This window comes from Marmota monax, unplaced genomic scaffold (assembly GCF_021218885.2).
Source record: "Marmota monax isolate L192 unplaced genomic scaffold, Marmota_monax_Labrador192_F-V1.1 WCK01_AAM20220418_F8-fsc00028, whole genome shotgun sequence".
NCBI lineage: Eukaryota > Metazoa > Chordata > Mammalia > Rodentia > Sciuridae > Marmota > Marmota monax.
The window spans coordinates 8,343,100-8,359,643 of record NW_026694779.1 but is presented as its reverse complement, the minus strand read 5'-3'; the positions used below and the strand labels follow the sequence as shown (position 1 = coordinate 8,359,643).

The 16,544-nt window shown below is 42.5% G+C and overlaps 1 protein-coding gene and 1 long non-coding RNA gene across 2 annotated transcripts in view; one reads left to right on the top strand and one right to left on the bottom strand.

The window, feature by feature from the left end:
- The window catches only part of LOC131423446 (uncharacterized), a 44,266-nt gene extending 39,292 nt beyond the window's left edge, over positions 1–4,974 (bottom strand). Inside the window, exon 1 of the long non-coding RNA XR_009225047.1 lies at positions 4,746–4,974. This is a non-coding gene — a long non-coding RNA (uncharacterized LOC131423446). The remainder of the gene's footprint in view (positions 1–4,745) is intronic.
- On the top strand, positions 4,969–15,404 carry LOC124079768 (histone-lysine N-methyltransferase SETMAR). The gene is made up of 2 exons (XM_046425483.2): positions 4,969–5,101; positions 13,882–15,404. The coding sequence occupies exons 1-2, from the start codon at positions 4,985–4,987 to the stop codon at positions 14,671–14,673; spliced, it is 909 nt and encodes a 302-aa protein (XP_046281439.1). The 5' UTR covers positions 4,969–4,984; the 3' UTR covers positions 14,674–15,404.
- Positions 15,405–16,544: the final 1,140 nt, after the last annotated feature.

Genomic DNA, 16,544 nt, shown 5'->3' with positions numbered 1-16,544 from the left:
ATACAGCATATTCCAGAAGATTAACTTCAGATAATTCTTATGACATTTTGATGAAAGAATGGCTTCTGAATATAGTTCTGCAGAACTTCATAAAAGCCCGTGCCCTGCCCTCTAAAAAGCAATGGCTAAAACATCTCAAAGGCTACTTTTGTTGAAAAAAATAACAACAGGTCAGACAGTTACATCCCATAATCTAGATAATTCCTCAAAGATAATTTGACCTATAAGAGGTTAGTTTTACTATATTGCATTGCTTTCTTTTTATTTATTTATTTTTCTCTATTACTGAGCAGATTAGTTTCTGTTCTGCCAGTGAAAAGCAATTTGGATAGCCGATGTGATATTCAAGTCCAAGGCCCATTTATAGAATCAATTTGGAAAACTGATTAATGTAGAGGGATACAGGTTTTTCACCATCCAGCTCTAATGGTTTTCAGAACAAATTCTGATGATCAAGGCTTCAGGTCAGTAAAGAGCAGGTGTCCAGAGAAAACAAGATAGGTTTTTAGACCTGGAAAAGATGAAAGACATTCTGCATGGCATTCCGAAGATTGGTTATATCAGCCTGCAAACAGCCTCTCATTATTTTAATCTCACACTCTATAAAATACGTTTGGATTCTTCACCAGCAAGATAAAAACAAATTAAACTGAAGGACCAACATGAACTGAATATCTTATTGTGATAGCACCATCACTGACAGCTTCATAAAAAATAAAATAAAATGGATCCTTCTAAATATTTTTCCAAACAGCAGACTGTATTACCAAGAAAAGAGACAAAAAATAAAAAATAAAAGCAGCATAATGGACTACAAATACCAGAGTGAGGTTCTCCTCACTGTTCCTATAGTTCTTTCTATAATGTTCTTACTGTCCTTAATACTTTCTATATGTATGTAGTTATTTGTTAGATTGCAGGCTTTCCTAATTCCCCATGTCTTTTTCATGTGTGTATTCCCCAAACTGGTAAACAGCACTGTGCATATAATCAGTGTGCAGAAGCTTTTCCTAAAATGAAACAACAGCATCTTCTTTGAATATATGCAACATTCTCTGTGGTTCATAATTCCTGAAAAATGAAATGAACAGTATCTTCAGTCAATCAGAAGTTCCTCTTTCCACACTTCTCTCTTCATTCCTTTGCTCCTGCAGTTCCTTCGACCTGGAATGTCCTTTCCTAACTGACCCAAATCCTAACCAGCCTTCAAGCCTATGACAAATAGCCTCTTCCCCGTGAAGCTTTCACGGATCTCCCAAGTTAGAATATTTACCATTTCTGAGGTTCCATAACACTTTACCAAAACCTCTCTCTGACTCTAAAGCAGAAAATTGTATTCTGTAAGTGACCATCTCCCCTTTCAATGAAAAGCAATTGCACAACTCTGTCTGATAAAATAATTACTAGGTGACACCTGAAATCTGTGCCTCCTTTACAGTCAGGCTTCTCAGTCAGAGTTCTCTCATGCTCAGATCCCATTAATGAGGATCTTTTCTCCTTGCAATTGAACCACCTGCTAAAAGGATAAAGAAAAAAGCCCTCAGGTAGCTCTGTGATCTACTGTGTGGATAGTTGCAAGCAGTATTCTCACAGAAAAGGGACATCTGAGGCCTCTCTGCTGCTAGGATGTAGCTCCTGCCCTATAAACTTAGAGTAACCTAATGCCAAACATGGCCAATGATAGTCCTGCTAGTCTGAACATTTAGTTGACTCTAAAATGACTATATGGTAGGTGTTTCAAGGACACTAAGGTAATTAGGTGGGCTAGTATGTGTATAACATTCTTAAACAGTCTGTAGCACATAATAATAACTCAATAAATTTTAGCTGTTATCCATGATCAGAAACTGACAAAGTAGTAGACTATGGAGTTAGGCATGTCCGAGTCCAGATCCTGTGATCCTCATCATTACACTCTGGTTCTTTTCTTATAGGATTGACTCCCCATCTTCCTCTCTACATTTACTCTTAAAAAAAAAAAAGGAGTTTTTATTCAGATGTGAACTTCAGTGCAAAATTAAGTGACTGTATTACCTGCCCATAGGTACCCATCTTTATAAGCCTGATCATTTTTTTTTAGTTGCAGATGCACACAATACCTTTATTTTATTTATTTTTTAAATGTGGTGCTAACGATCAAACCCAGTGCCTCACATGTGCTAGGAGAGTGCTCCACCACTGACTACAACCCCATCCCTAGAAGTCTGACCTTTTTTGGTACCCAGGATTGAACCACATCCCCAGCCCTATTTTGTATTTAGAGAGAGGGTCTCACTGACTTGCTTAGTGTATTGCTGTTGCTGAGATTGGCTTTGAACTCTCTCGATCTTCCTGTCTCACCACATCTGGCTTATGAGTCTGATCTTATTGTATTCTCCCAAACCTATTAATGTCAGGTATAACCATTATTACAATTACCTGAGGAAATAATGATGACTTGTGAGTGAAAGAGTTCTGTCTTTTAGGAAAACTAAACTGGAACACTCTGAAAAGATTTAGGAAAAAAGCAAGTCACCAAAAATATTATGCTATTGAAGTGACTGTGGGTGAGAAAAGCACAAAAGATGCAGTGAGGGTCGTGACCTCAGATTGCTTCTTTACCTTTTACTTCCTGCCTCACTTTTTACTTTTTTTTGGGGGGGGGGGGGGTTGGTTTTTTCAGTGCTAGGAATTAGACCTTGAATACGTTAGGCTCCACTATTGAGCTACTCCCAGCTCTTTCCCCATTAAAGATAAAAACCAGATCCCTGAATAAGCATACCATTGAATTCTAATCAGTAACCATATACATACTCACATACAAACTCATGACCAAATATCAAAAGACTAGCAAATATATGTACCGAAACTGCTTACGGTGAAACAAAATAATTTTTTCTCCACTACCCACTCTGTTGTTCAATAAGAGGGCTTTGCCTGTGAGTATATTAAGGAGTTGCAGGGACTATGAGAAATGGCATAGAAAGTGAAAGAACTCAGGTAGTTTTGAGCTTGAGGACCCTACAGGAGAGAAAGTAGGAATGCCCACTGATTCGGAGGAAATGTGTAACTGGGAGAAAAACACATGGGGATTGAAGACTGACCTCCTAATCCTTTATATTTGAAGGTATGTGAATAGATGTTTTTACAAGGACGGTGAGAAAATGACCAAATCTGAGTGACAGCCACATTTTAGAGAGGCAGGAAAATGATAAAAGGATGCTGTTGTTAAAAGTTTTAGGAGTCCAGTTGTTTTGGACTAAGCTTCTGCACTGGGCCAAAAGGGACTAGACTATAAATAAAAATGGAGCCAGTGGCAGTGGCTCCTCTCTGTAATGCCAGCTACCCTGGGGGCTGAAGCAGGAGGATGGCAAGTTCAGGACCAGTCTTGGTAATTTAACAAGACTCTGTCTCCGGATAAACTAAGAAGGGCTGGGGGTGTAGGTCAGTGGTGCAATGCATGTACAGAGAGTCTGAGGTTCAATCTCCAGTAAAAAGATAAAAATAAAATGGAGTCAGTCACCCTAAAGGTGCATGTCACTCAGCTGAAACTAAGCTGCTTATCTCATTTTCTGGAGAAAACAAGGATGGGAGATAACAGCCAAATATCTATAAGGACTTTCCTTTTCCTTAATCTTTACAACACACACAAAGTAACCTGATTTAACTAATTGGTTACTTTTCTATTGTTCTTGTAGCCAAAGTAACTTTGAATAACCAATTGGTTTTTGCTCATTGTTTCCTTTTCCCAGCCCTCCTCTGTAAAAACAATCTCTTCTGCTCAGCGCATCAGAATGCTTATGTTTATTCTATTGTATGGAATGAAGTGTGGCCCGATTCTGGGATCAAAAAATAAATAAAATAAAAATAAAACTCACAAAGATCTTCAACCTGCTGTAATTGTGTCTTTTGACAAAACTAAGATGAAAAAGCCAGCAAGAGGGACTGGAGTTGTAGCTCAGCAGTACAGCGCTTGCCTAGCACCAGTGGGGCACTGGGTTCCATCCTCAGCCCCACATACAAATAAATAAAAGCACTGTGTCCATATACAAGTAAAAAAAAATAAACTAATAAATAAATAATGCCAGCAAGACCCAATCGCACTCAAATCGCTGGTCCTACAGCAATGGCCAGGGAAGGTTTCCAGGAGAAGCTGGGCGAGGTGGCGCATACCTGCCATCCCAGCGACTCAGGAGGCTGAGGCAGGAGGATTGAAGGTTCGAAGGCAGCCTCGGCAATTTAGCGAGGTCCTAAGAAACCTAGTAAGACCCGGTCTCAAAACAGAAATTAAAAAAAATAATAATAATGAATTTAAAAGGGCTGGGGGAGTGGCTCAGTAGTTAAGAGGCTCTGGGTTCCATCCCTGGTACCCCCCCCCCAAAAAAAAAAAGTGTCCAGGAGAAGCAGGATATCAGAAAAGATAAGCTAAGGCTTCAAATAGTCCACTGGAGGCAGAAATTTGGAGGCTCCCCGGGTCCTTCGCTACCTTTCTGCGCCGGTCAGGGAGCGGACACCCCCACCAGAGAGAGCGGAACCCTCACAAATTCCTCAAGGGACCCCAAAAGTCTATTCGGACCCCTGGGCGCAAACACTAGCTGCCGTCTTCCCACTTCCCAGCCAGTCCCGGGTCTTCAAACCCGGCGCGCGGGTCTCCCGCCTCACCCCGTCTCCTCAGCCCTCGTCCACGCCCGCGCCCCGGCCAGGCCCCTCCCGCGCTCAGGAGAAACTCAACACGTCCTTCCGTGCTCCCCAAGTTTTGCCCGTACCTCACACGGTTTGGTTACTAGCGGGTAGGCTTTGGGCTCAGAACAAGGGGGAGCCAGACCAAAGCCTTGGACGAAAGCTGAGAGAAGAGGCGGGAAAACCACAACTCCCATGAGGCGGTGGGGCCGCGGGAACCACGCTCCCGGCATCCTCCGCGGGGCTCCAGCCCGGCACCGCCGGTGGCGCAGCGTGAGGCGGCTAAGTGTTCCCGGAAGTTGTGGCGAAGAAGCTGCCTTTCGGGATGGCAGCGTCCGAGGAAGAGACTGAGGCCCTGACAGGACTGCTGGATGTGGCGCGGGGCCTGGAGAACTTGCCAGTGAGCGCCTGGCCCCCGGGGGCGAGGCCGGCGCCCTTCCAGGTAGGAGCGGGGCTAGACGGCCGTGAGAGAGCTGAGGGCAGGGGCGGGGCTAGATGGCCTAGAGCTGAGGGCAGGGGCGGACCTAGGCGGCCGAGAAAGCTGGTGGCAAGGGCGGAGCCAGACGGCCGAGAGAGCCGAGAGAGCTGAGGGCAGGGGCGGGGCTAGGCAGCCGAGAGAGCTCAGGGCAAAGGCGGGACTACACGTTGAGGGGAGAAGGGGCGGGGCTAAACGGCCTAGCGCTGAGGGCAGGGGCGGGGCTAGACGGCTGATGGAGTGGAGGAGGGGCGGGGCTAAACGGTCTAGAGCTGAGGGCAGTCTCGGGGGCGGGGCCGGTGCCCTTCACGTAGGGGCGGGGCTAGGCGGCCCAGAGAGCTGAGGGCAGCCGCCAGGGGCGGGGCCGGTGCCCTTCCAGTTCGGGGCGGGGCTAGATGTCTGCGACAGGTAGTCGCGCAGCTCCCCCACCTGGTGGCACTTCTCAAACTTACTGGAATTGCCGGCAGTGTGGACCTTTTTTCTTACCTAGCCACACAGTTATTGGCTCCTGGGAAAAGTTCAGAAATGCACAGGCTTGGGTCTTTTTCTATAAACCTGTCGTTAAGACCTTAGGAAGGATTTTGTCCTCTTCTGTCCCTCTGTCCCTAGACTGGTAATTGCCTGGCGTGAAATACCAGAGGCTTCTTGAGGTCCCTTGGAAAGCTCCCTTACAGTCTGGCTTTTTGTTCAGACCTGTCCTCAGAATGCAGTGAGACATCCGGAGAAGATAAAATCAGTTACCTCTCTGGTCTCAGGTGCCTCATGTGTAAGATAAGGCTTAAGGCCTAGTAAAGGATCTCAGCCCCAAGTTGAAAACAGCCCCTAGAGTCTTGGCTGAGGGATCCCTCATGCTGTGAGGTCTTGAGCAAATACAAATTACCTTTTGAAACCTCAAAACCCTCCAGTGTTCAGTTTAAATAATAGCACCTCTGTTCCCAATGGCTTTGAGAATTAACAGTAAAATTCCTGGTTTGCTACTCAATAATGCTCAATAATGCTCACTACTATTGCTATCCTGAAGACCTCTGTCTAACTTTCACACCACTCTGATCTTGGCATAAAAGTTGCCTGAGGAATTCAGAATGACAAAAAGTTTAAAAAGAAACCAAAGTATGTCAAAGTCAAGAGATTGATATTGGGAGATCTAGGTTCAGATAGAGCTTAGCCATCTTAGTTATTTAAGAGCCTTAGTTTCTTCATCTGCAATAATTTAGATATTTATAGCCCTTTCACATCCAGTATTAACATTGAGTCCTATGTGCCTTTTCTTCTTCCTGGAGTTGTTGTGAATTTCAAATGGGATGACAAATTCAATGGCAATTTTCAAAGAGCACTTAGGATATTAATGTCAGAAATGTTTATTATTCTCTCAAACAATAGTTTATGGCTAATAATACAACTGTCAATATTTGTAGTGGCAGGTAGGTTATGGTTAATAATACAAGTGGCTGGTGCTATATGAAACACTAATTCCTGAAAGATTATTGAAGACCAAACATTGCTGAATGCAGTTCTGGTCAGAACACTGATGTGTGTTTCTTCATTCAACAATAAGGGAGTGCCTGTAGTGTGCCATGTACTGTTAGGCCAGGCCCAGAAGCTGAGATGCTGGATCAGTTTCCACCCTAGGGCTATAGAAAGTGCTTGGGTGCCTTTATGGTTTAGGCATTTTACTTAGAGCTTCTAACATGATAAATGCAGTTGTATTCCATTAATTATTATAGCAAATAGTTATTGAAAACTAAATGTATGTAAGGTGGTGAGTTGAACCTCAGAGAACACAATGAGCAAAGAAATGTATTTCTGGCCCTCAAAGATCTAACAACTGAGTAATCTTTTATTAGGTTATTAGTATTTTATTTTATTAGTATTTCTGCAACTTCAAACTGAGTGTGGGGGTGGTGTTTCTATAATCCCAAGCAGCTCAGGAGGCTGAGGCAGGAGATTGATAAGTTCAACCTGGGCAACATAGCAAGACCTCATCTCAAAAAATAAAATAATTCACTTAAGGATGAAATTAACACAAGAATAAATTAATTCATGTATCTTCTTAGAATCCTCATAATCATTAATGTTCATAAATCATGGGGTTTGACATGCTAGTTATAGTTTTCAAAATGCACATTAAAATAAATACTTGTCTGTTTTCAAATGGGGGAGGAAGGAGACAAAGGGAAGCCTTATGATTGATCTCAGACCTGCAGCTGACAGCAAAAATGAAAATCAAGAGACTGAAACACACTCCAGCAGTTGTAGCTACTTGTGTTTGTGCACAACTCTTGGCAGGGAGTATTACAAGAAGATAGGATACTTTCCTCAAGGAATATAGTCTTACCAAGAAGCTAAAACATGCTTGATACATTTGAAAGACAAGCCTTACAGTATGTTCAACTAATGGTTTTGCATGTGATTCTAGGGATGGAACCCAGGACCTGGCACATGCTAGGCAAGTACTCCACCTCTGAGCTCCAGCCCAGCCCACCTCAGCTAATTTTTTTTTCCATATATTCAGGGAACAAAAACTAGTCTTATAAAAGGTCAAAACAGCTTACTTTTGCCAAACCCTTTCTTCACAAAAGTATGCACACAAAAGAATTAAGGCATGAAAAATGCAAGGTAAAAATAACTTTGTGTCTGGTTTGCTGTTGGGTATTGTGCAAAAAGGCAAAAAGAACATTCAAATATTCACATTGGAAACAAGCACATCATAATGTCATTGGTGTTGAAAGCCAAGTAGAAAATAAATTAATTGATTTTCTTAAGCTAAGAGTCAGATGTAATCATTTTTTAGGTCTCTGAAACCAGCTTCAAACATTATTTTTAAGATCTCAACTGGACCTTGATGAGAATTATCTGGCACACAGTCTCCTAATAACTGCTTGGAGCAAAAACAAACTTATGAGGCTAGAGGCCAAGTACAAAGATTCTTGTAGCTGGGGTTTCAACACAACCAAAAAAGGAAAGAAGATTTGCACAACACTTTTTGAGATTCAGAATGGAAGCACAGGTTTTAAGCCCAGGATATCATGCAGTGTCATATTTCAGTTTCTAGGGCTTTGATACAGAATGTGACTCAAAAAGCCAAACTTCCAGTTAAAGGTTTTATCAAGAGCTGCAATCAAACAATCATGAAATAGCTCTGCAGCTCCTGCTCTGTGCCCAGGACTCTGGATAGGTACCCCCTCCATCACCAGGCCATATCCCAAACCTGATGACCATGCCTGTCCTATTTGTTTAAAAGACAAGACTTTCATACTAAGCACAACTAGAGGGCCCTACAGTCTGTGACACTCAAACCCTGAAGTTCATGCTGTTAATAAATGCTGATCTACTTCAGAGAAGGAAGAAATAATGTGGACAAGAGTAGCCAAAGTATATTTGCTCTTCAACTTGCTGTATCCTGTTTCCATTTTGGCTTCTTGGGTAATTATTGTTTTATTTTTTTTTTAAATTCTCTTCAATTTTCTTAAAAAAAAAAAAAAAAACTTGAAATCTCCACCCAGTGCTTCAAGGATCTGGTTTCTAGGGCATCATTTTGTACTGACCATTTTGCATGTTCCCTACTCTTTCCTGAGCAGTTCAGTTCTCTGATACATAAAAAGAAAAAAAAAATTGTGACAATGCAAAAATGATAAAAGTCGCATTCTTCATGTTCTCATTTATATTTTTCTGGGTGGTCCCACATCCCAGTACATGTATATGAGAGGTATTAAAGCAGTATTTGTTGATGAATGAAAGAAGTCTGGGCTGGGTCAGCTCTTGGCTTTTCAACACTCCTAATGTATAAGCAATAGAAAACTAATTCCCAGACACAGTTTTGGCTTGAATATGTCTGAAGTTGGAGAGTATAACTCCAGAACTTTCTCCTTTACCATCCTACTAAACTGCCTGTGTGTTTTTTATTGAACACTGATGTGACAGCCACTAGAGTAAACTTTTTACATGGAATCTTTCACTTTATTTTGCTTTACAGCAACCTATGAAACAGATCAAAGTGTTTAGAGGGGTTAAGTAATTTACCAGAAATGTTATAAATATTACATCTAAATATAGTATCAAGAAGAATTAGGAGAAGCTAAAATTTTAAAAGAAGTGCTTGGCACTGAATACAGAGTTTTATTTCCAGTTCATGATAACCACCCCAAGAATGAGTATCATCCCATCTTATCATTGCTCATCCATCCAAAGCTTAGCAAGTCATCTGCCTACTCACCATGCTGATGAGCCTGGTTCTATATACGTCTCCTTTAGGACAGGCCATGTTCTGCACTAGAAGCTTTCCACCACTTGAACAGTATTCCCAACCACTGTCATGGGTTTTCTTTTTATTTCTTTTTTCTTTTGGAACTGGGGATTGAACCTAAAGGTGCTTTATCGCAAGCTGCATCTCCAGCTGTTGCATTCCATGCAACAAAAACACTCAGGGTCACTCCAGGTGAACTGGGCTGCACAAAATAACCCTATAAGAGAGAGATACCTTTTTCTTTGGGATCCTGTGATGGCTTCTCTGACCTGAAGGGTCTGCAGAAAGAGAGAGAGAGATACAGAGCATGTGCTGAACCCTTTTTTTTTTGAAGAGAAGCCATTCAAATGAGGCAAGGGGTCAGGTTTCAGGGGGTTGAGTCTAGCTTCATGATGTCTGCTGTCAGCAGGTTGAATGACATCTAGGAAGGCCACACCCAAAGGCAGAGCAAGAGAAGGAGACACACAAAGGGCGTTTCCATGGAACGTTCTATCCCAACAGGGCAAAGGGTAGTATTACAAAGGAATAGTGAATGTAGCTCAACTCCATGGGTGACATGCCTACATCTGAAGACACACCCTCAAACTTCCTGGACCGGGGCAATGTCCAGGTCACTATGAAATGTAGTGACCAGTCAAAGCCTTTCTGCTCCAGGATGGAAGGCGCGAATCATTCAGAGTGGCTCCCCACACCCAGCCCCTTTTATTTTTTATTTTTAGACAGGGCCTCACTAAGTTGCTGAGGTTGGCCTTGAATTTGCTATCCTCCTGCCTCAGCCTCCTGAGCTGCCGGGATTACAGGCATGTGCTATCACAACTGGAAGTCACTAGTTTTCTGTGTGGCCTCCTGCACACTCTGGTCTAGTCTCACCCTCCATCTGGACACCATCTTTGACTACAGCCATTGCCTAGACCATCCTCAGCTTTCCCCCTACTGCATCAGTCAGGACGCATTTGTTTGCAAGAAACAACACAAACTGCCTCAAGCAAAAGAGGGAACAAATTGCCTCACATAACAGAAAAGTCCAAAAGTGGATAGGCATGCCTGGATCCAAGACTCTGACAGTGCCATCAAATGCTCCTTCCACCACATTCCCTCTTCCTCCTGCTTCCCCTTGCTAGAGCTGGCTGTCCATTCACATGTCTGTCTATGTGGCAAACTGGGGGATGCCAGGCAGACATCTGCGGTTTAGCAACTCCAATGGAAAGAGAATGCCACTCCTCTACTGTTCAGGAACAAGTCCCAGGGCTGCACCGCATGGATCCAGCTTAGGTCACGCGTCCATCATCAACCAAGCAGTGTTCCCTTTAACCAGGTCTAGATCCCTGTCCAACAAGGACCCTCATCCAAACCACGGAGGCCAGAGCAGTGAGGGGTCTGCTGGGAAGAGTTGGGGCTGTGTTATCAAAAGAATGGAGCTGGGTGGGTGGGAACATGTCTGTATGGCTACCAGGCCCAAGCTGTGCTCTCCCCACACGATGAAGGAGAAAATGGAGATGAATAAAGATAAAAATGATTTTCAACGACCATAGATAGCAGGATCAATGACTACATCCATCAAAAAAATTTATTCTTTTTAAACAGGAAATTTACCCAGAAGTCTGTCTTATCCTCCTGAAGGTATCTGTGACTCATTTAGCATTAACTGTCATTTGTAACCTAAGCCCCTAAAGCATGTTAGATTATGCATCAAGTTTAACAGGGCCTCACAGGCTACAGGTACTCTACCACTGAGCTATACACCCCCATCCCTTAAAAATATAACATTTTAGTTGTAGATGGACACAATGCCTTTATTTTATTTATTTTTATATGGTACTGAGGATCTAACCCAGTACCTCACATGTGCTAGGCAAGCACTCTACCACTAAGCCACAACCTCAGCCACCACATTTTAGAGTCTTTTAAATTAAGATTTTAATCTAAGATTTTCAAAAATTTTTTAGATTCTTATTTTTTTTTTAATTTGTAAGTAAAAATAAGCAAATGAAACTATTTTTTTTCAGCAAGAAATAATATGGTCTTCTAGTTAGAACACTGCAGTAAGTCAAACTGTATTTTAAAAGGCATTATCTATGTCAAAAATATTTTAGTGATTTATGTAGTACATTAAAAATGTGTACACCTTGAAGAACAAATCAATTTAAAATAATTCCTTGTGAAAACTTTACAAAGAGATGGTGAAATCTTCATTTCACAAGTACCTCTTGTCAAATGTGATGTGTACCTCTAATCCCAGTGACTCAGGAAGCTGAGGCAGGAGGATTGCCAAGTTCAAAGCCAGCCTCAACAACTTAGCAAGACCTTGACTCAAAATTAATAAATAAATAAAAGGCTAGGGAAATAGGTCAGTGTCAAAGCTCCCTAGGTTTAATCCTTAGTAATGCAAAGATGTAGGGGGGTGGGGGGGAGATGCCTGGGTAACCTTTTACATTTCAACATTGAACTTTAAAAAGCCAGAGGTAACTTCTGCATGAGAAGGCACTCATTGAATTTGACTGATAGAGGCATCTTTTCCCAAGCCTTCGTTCATCCCTTTGGAACATCCCTGCTGAGCTAAAACTGTAAGAAACACCAACAGGTCTTTCACTCTGCACCCCCAAATCACTTTTTAAGCAGAGTGTTGGCCTGCCCCCACAGGTTCTCCCACGCATCACCTCCTCATCTCTCACCAGAGATGTCAATCCTCCCCCACCCCCAGCTCAGCATTTTTTCTTAAGCATAGGGTTCTGCACTTAACTGTATAGCTCCGCTGAGGCCTCCACAGGGTGTAGCTACATGCTGTTCAGTGCCTTTCAAAATCCTGGCTGGGAGACATAGTGTCAATGGAGAGCTGGCTCCATAAATGAAGGATGTGCAGCAGGAACATTCCTCTAGGAGCTCCAAAGTCTGTCCTCAAAGGAAAGGCCGTGCTGCCGGTGCCTTTCGGAACTGCCCTTACTCAGCTACATGGGACAGCATGCCAGTGGACTTTATTAAGGGTCAGAAGAAAAATCATCCCTGGAAACCACTTCCTGGAAAAGAATGGTTTGGAAGAACATGGGTGAAAGTTTTCTCTGGTGCCAATACTGGGAGGTCAGTGCTGTATCTGAACAGTGAGATTATTCCTTACACAGAGAACAAGCCTTATGTCTGATCAAATGTCCATCTTGGAAATTGCTGCACTCAGGTGGAGCTGAGAGCCTGCTTCTATTACACACATTGTTATGTCTAAGATCAATGGATTGGCTTGGTTTTATTTCCCCTCTCACTTTGTATTAGCTTTCTGCTACTGTTAAAAAATACCTGAGATAATAAACTTTTTAAAAAGAAAGGTTAATTTTGGCTCACAGTTTTGGAGGTTTTGGTGTGTGCTTCAGTGGCTCCATTGCTTTTTGGCCTGTAACAAGGCAGAACATCATGGTGGGAGCACATCATAGAGGAGGGTACTCACTTCATGGCAGTGACAAAAGAGGGACAAGAAGAGACTGGAGTCCCAATAACTCCCACACGTACCCCTATGACCTCCCAGTAGGCCCCACTTCTTAGAGGTCCCATCACCTCCCAATAGCAGAGCAGGCTGGGACCAAGCATTGAACACACGGGCGTCTCGGGTACATTTATCAAGCCCATAGCATACCTCATCTTCTCAATTGTTGTTCATTTATCTTACCTTTGTGAATCTCATTAAGTCCTTTTAGGAAGAAGCAGTATAAATAAATGAGTTAAATTCCATATAAGAATTATTCTACAAGTAAATAAATGTGCTGGGCTCCTGAGGGGTACTCCAGTCTTCAGGGTTCGAAAACAGGCTTCATGGTGACGGTGAGGAAGTAACCAGAGACCAGCACTCACACAGATTCTAGCTTTAGGGTTTCCTTCTTTCTCCATAACATTTTATAAACATGTTTTGAAAGTACAAGTACTTTTTAAAGACCAAGAAGTATTAAATATTTTCATATTATCCCTTTATCCCTTTCTCATTTAATAAGAACAGAATTTACATGTATATTCCATTTATAATGAATTTATCTATTATCTATGTGAAAAATACCATTTTTTGAAATTTTGTCTGCAATTGACTTCTCATTTATCCCCCTGAAAAGGATCTGAAGTAAATGGCAATAAAAATATGTACATGCACTGTCTGATAAAGGTAACAGCAAAATCTAAGCTAAAACACTGAAGTGCATGTATGTAGACATTAAATTCAGAGAAAGCACATTTTTCTTGTTGTTATCCTTAATCCTAAAATAAAACCACACACATTTAAATCTAAAACTCGATATCTTTTAAATTGGAGAGAGAGCTTTTGGGGCAGTATTTTGGTGTATTGTGTTTTGTTAGCTTTGTTTTGTTCTGCCCTCAATTTTATGTAGGCTAGAAATAGGAAGTATCCAAGCCAAAAGCTATATGATGTCATAGGTATATGACATGTCAGGTAGCTTTTCACTACCTGATGTGACATGTGTATGTGTGAGTGTGCACATGACCTGCCAGATCGACTTGCAGTGTTTTTTTGCAGTATACTCCTGATCATGTCGTGGGACCTGGAGCAGACATCGATCCCACTGAAATAACCTTTCCTGGGTGCACATGTGTCACCACCTCCTGCGTCCCTGGCACTTGCTGTTGTCTCCGCCACGAAGAGAACTACGATGGCAGTCGGTGCCTTAGAGACATGGGATCATCGGAAGCCACGTATGCCCGGCCTGTCTTCGAATGTAACATTCTGTGCCAGTGTGGTGAGCACTGCAGAAACCGAGTGGTGCAGAGGGGTCTGCAGTTCCACCTCCAGGTGTTCAAGACGGAGAAGAAGGGCTGGGGACTTCGCACCCTGGAATTCATACCAAAGGGAAGGTTCGTCTGTGAATATGCCGGGGAGGTTCTGGGATTCTCTGAAGTACAGAGGAGAGTTCACTTACAGACAGCACAGGACTCAAATTACATCATAGCCATCAGGGAACATGTTTGTGACGGGCAGGTGATGGAGACCTTTGTTGACCCCACCTATGTGGGGAATGCAGGAAGGTTCCTGAATCATTCTTGTGAGCCCAACCTGTTGATGATTCCTGTCCGAATAGACTCCATGGTACCCAAGTTGGCACTTTTTGCAGCCAAAGACATTTGGCCAGGAGAAGAACTCTCCTATGATTATTCGGGAAGATTTCTGAATCTAATGGACAGGGAAGCCAAGGAAAGGCCACATGATGAGAAACTGAGAAAACCGTGTCACTGTGGCGCCAAGTCATGCCTCGCCTTCCTGCCCTACGACAGTTCACTGTACTGTCCCTTGGAAAAGCCGGACAGCAATTAGGAAGGCAGTTGCCACCCAATGCCTCCCTCCAGGGGCAGGAGTCCAAGGGCAGTGGGCACATGGGGCTCAACTCACTTCTACTTTCCCCTCCGTAAGCAGCTTCCACTCTAAGCAGGTCTGCTCGGTGCCCAGCAGCTTGCCAGGAGGGCAGTGGTTGTCTGCCTGGCTGTAGTAAGTTAAATTCAGGAATGTGGCAGAGACTGCAAGTTGTCCACCAATATCCTCCCCCCTCCCCGCCCTACTTTTATAATAGAATCCTCATTTTTACCTAGTTACATGACTAACCAGAGTACTTGTCTTCCTAGTTAGCTGTGGCTAGGTGATTGTGTTAAAGCTTACAGGATAGAAGCAAAAATGGTGTGTCCTTAAATGGAGATATCCTGTCCTTCCCCCTCTTTCATCCTGTAAGCTGGAATGTATACATGAAGGCTGGAGCCAGGGCAGCCATCCTGAACTCCAAAATGACCCCAGGAAAGGGTCACAAATAGCAAATCAACACGAGAGAGGAGCATGGATGTCTGGTAATGTAGAAAATGCCACCGGTTATGATCAGACCCCTTTGGAGACTTGTAGGTGAGAAATAGTCTCTCCCTTATTTAAGCTACTCTTATTCTGCACTTGTAAGAACCTAATCATGATTCAGGGTGCACACCTTGCCCTAGGATCTAAAGTTGGTCCTTTTCAACAGATTTTATCAGTAATAAAGCTAATTTTTTTCTGTCTGACACCTGCATCTTATATCTCATTTGTTTTTAAACATGGATTAAGGAAAAGGCAATATTAATTATCACCCGTTTAAACCCTAATAATAATCACCAATGACAAAAAAAAAAAAGTAACCATGAAGGTGACGTCGTGTCATACCTAAAAGTCAAAAAAGGAAGCACACTGTAAAATTTTCACTCTACAGTTGGCTGTACTCTAGAGCTTGTCAGCCTCACTTCTTCATGTATCAGTAACACAAAAATAACTTTGTCACCACCACAAAAGGCCATGGAGGTTTCATCTCTTGTAAGCTTTTGGGGAAACAAAGATCTTTGCCTTCCTTACAACAAGAATATTGCAAAAATAAAGTTACTATGGAGGGGCTGGGGATATGGCTCAGCGGTAGAATGCTTGCCTACCAGGTGCGAGGCCCTGGGTTTGATCCTCAGCACCACATAAAAATAAATAAACAAAGGTATTGTGTACAACTAAAACAATAAATATTTTAAAAAATTACTATGGACATTAGACATTTTGAAAGACAATTATTTGAGGCCCTACAGTATTATTTAATAAATAAATAACTTGGTTTCTTCCGTGGAACATTTCAACCCTACCTCTTGCCAGGAGGAGGCCCTGCACTTAAATTTAAAAGGGAAATCACAGGTATCCATCTGAGGTAGAACACCCTATTCCTGCGTAATATCATGTTAGCTGTGTGCTTTAACTTACAATGAAATGATATGTGAATCCTATTTCAGTAAAGCTGTTTTTTTCCAGTAGTTAACATGTTCTCATAGCATTATCAGGAGTGATTCCCCGTAGAATGAGACAGCAAATCTCCATAAAATGCCCCCAACTACAAATGTATAATGTCAGTCTTCCTCCGAACTAAGAGCCTTCCTTCCAACCTGCAGAGCTTCCTTTGATTTCTGTGAAGCAGTCCAATTTTTTATAAGTCAACTTGTAACCTTTCCTCCAAAATGGCCTTTCTCCTCAGAAATTCTTCTCATGACTGAGTACTTCAGAAACAATAAGGAGATGGTCAGAAGGAAAATGTCTGCCTGTTTCCTACTTCCTCTCACCCTCATATATGGTGGGAATATCACCATCTATGATCCAGGGATATTCACAGAGGACAATCTTCCAGTCAAGAGAAGTGGACA

Excerpts from the sequence above, each read along its gene's own strand:
- LOC124079768 (XM_046425483.2), top strand. The coding sequence starts at position 4,985 with ATGGCAGCGTCCGAGGAAGAGACTGAGGCCCTGACAGGACTGCTGGAT. Across the intron at positions 5,102-13,881 it reads CGAGGCCGGCGCCCTTCCAG|TATACTCCTGATCATGTCGT; the intron begins GTAGGAGCGGGG and ends GTTTTTTTGCAG.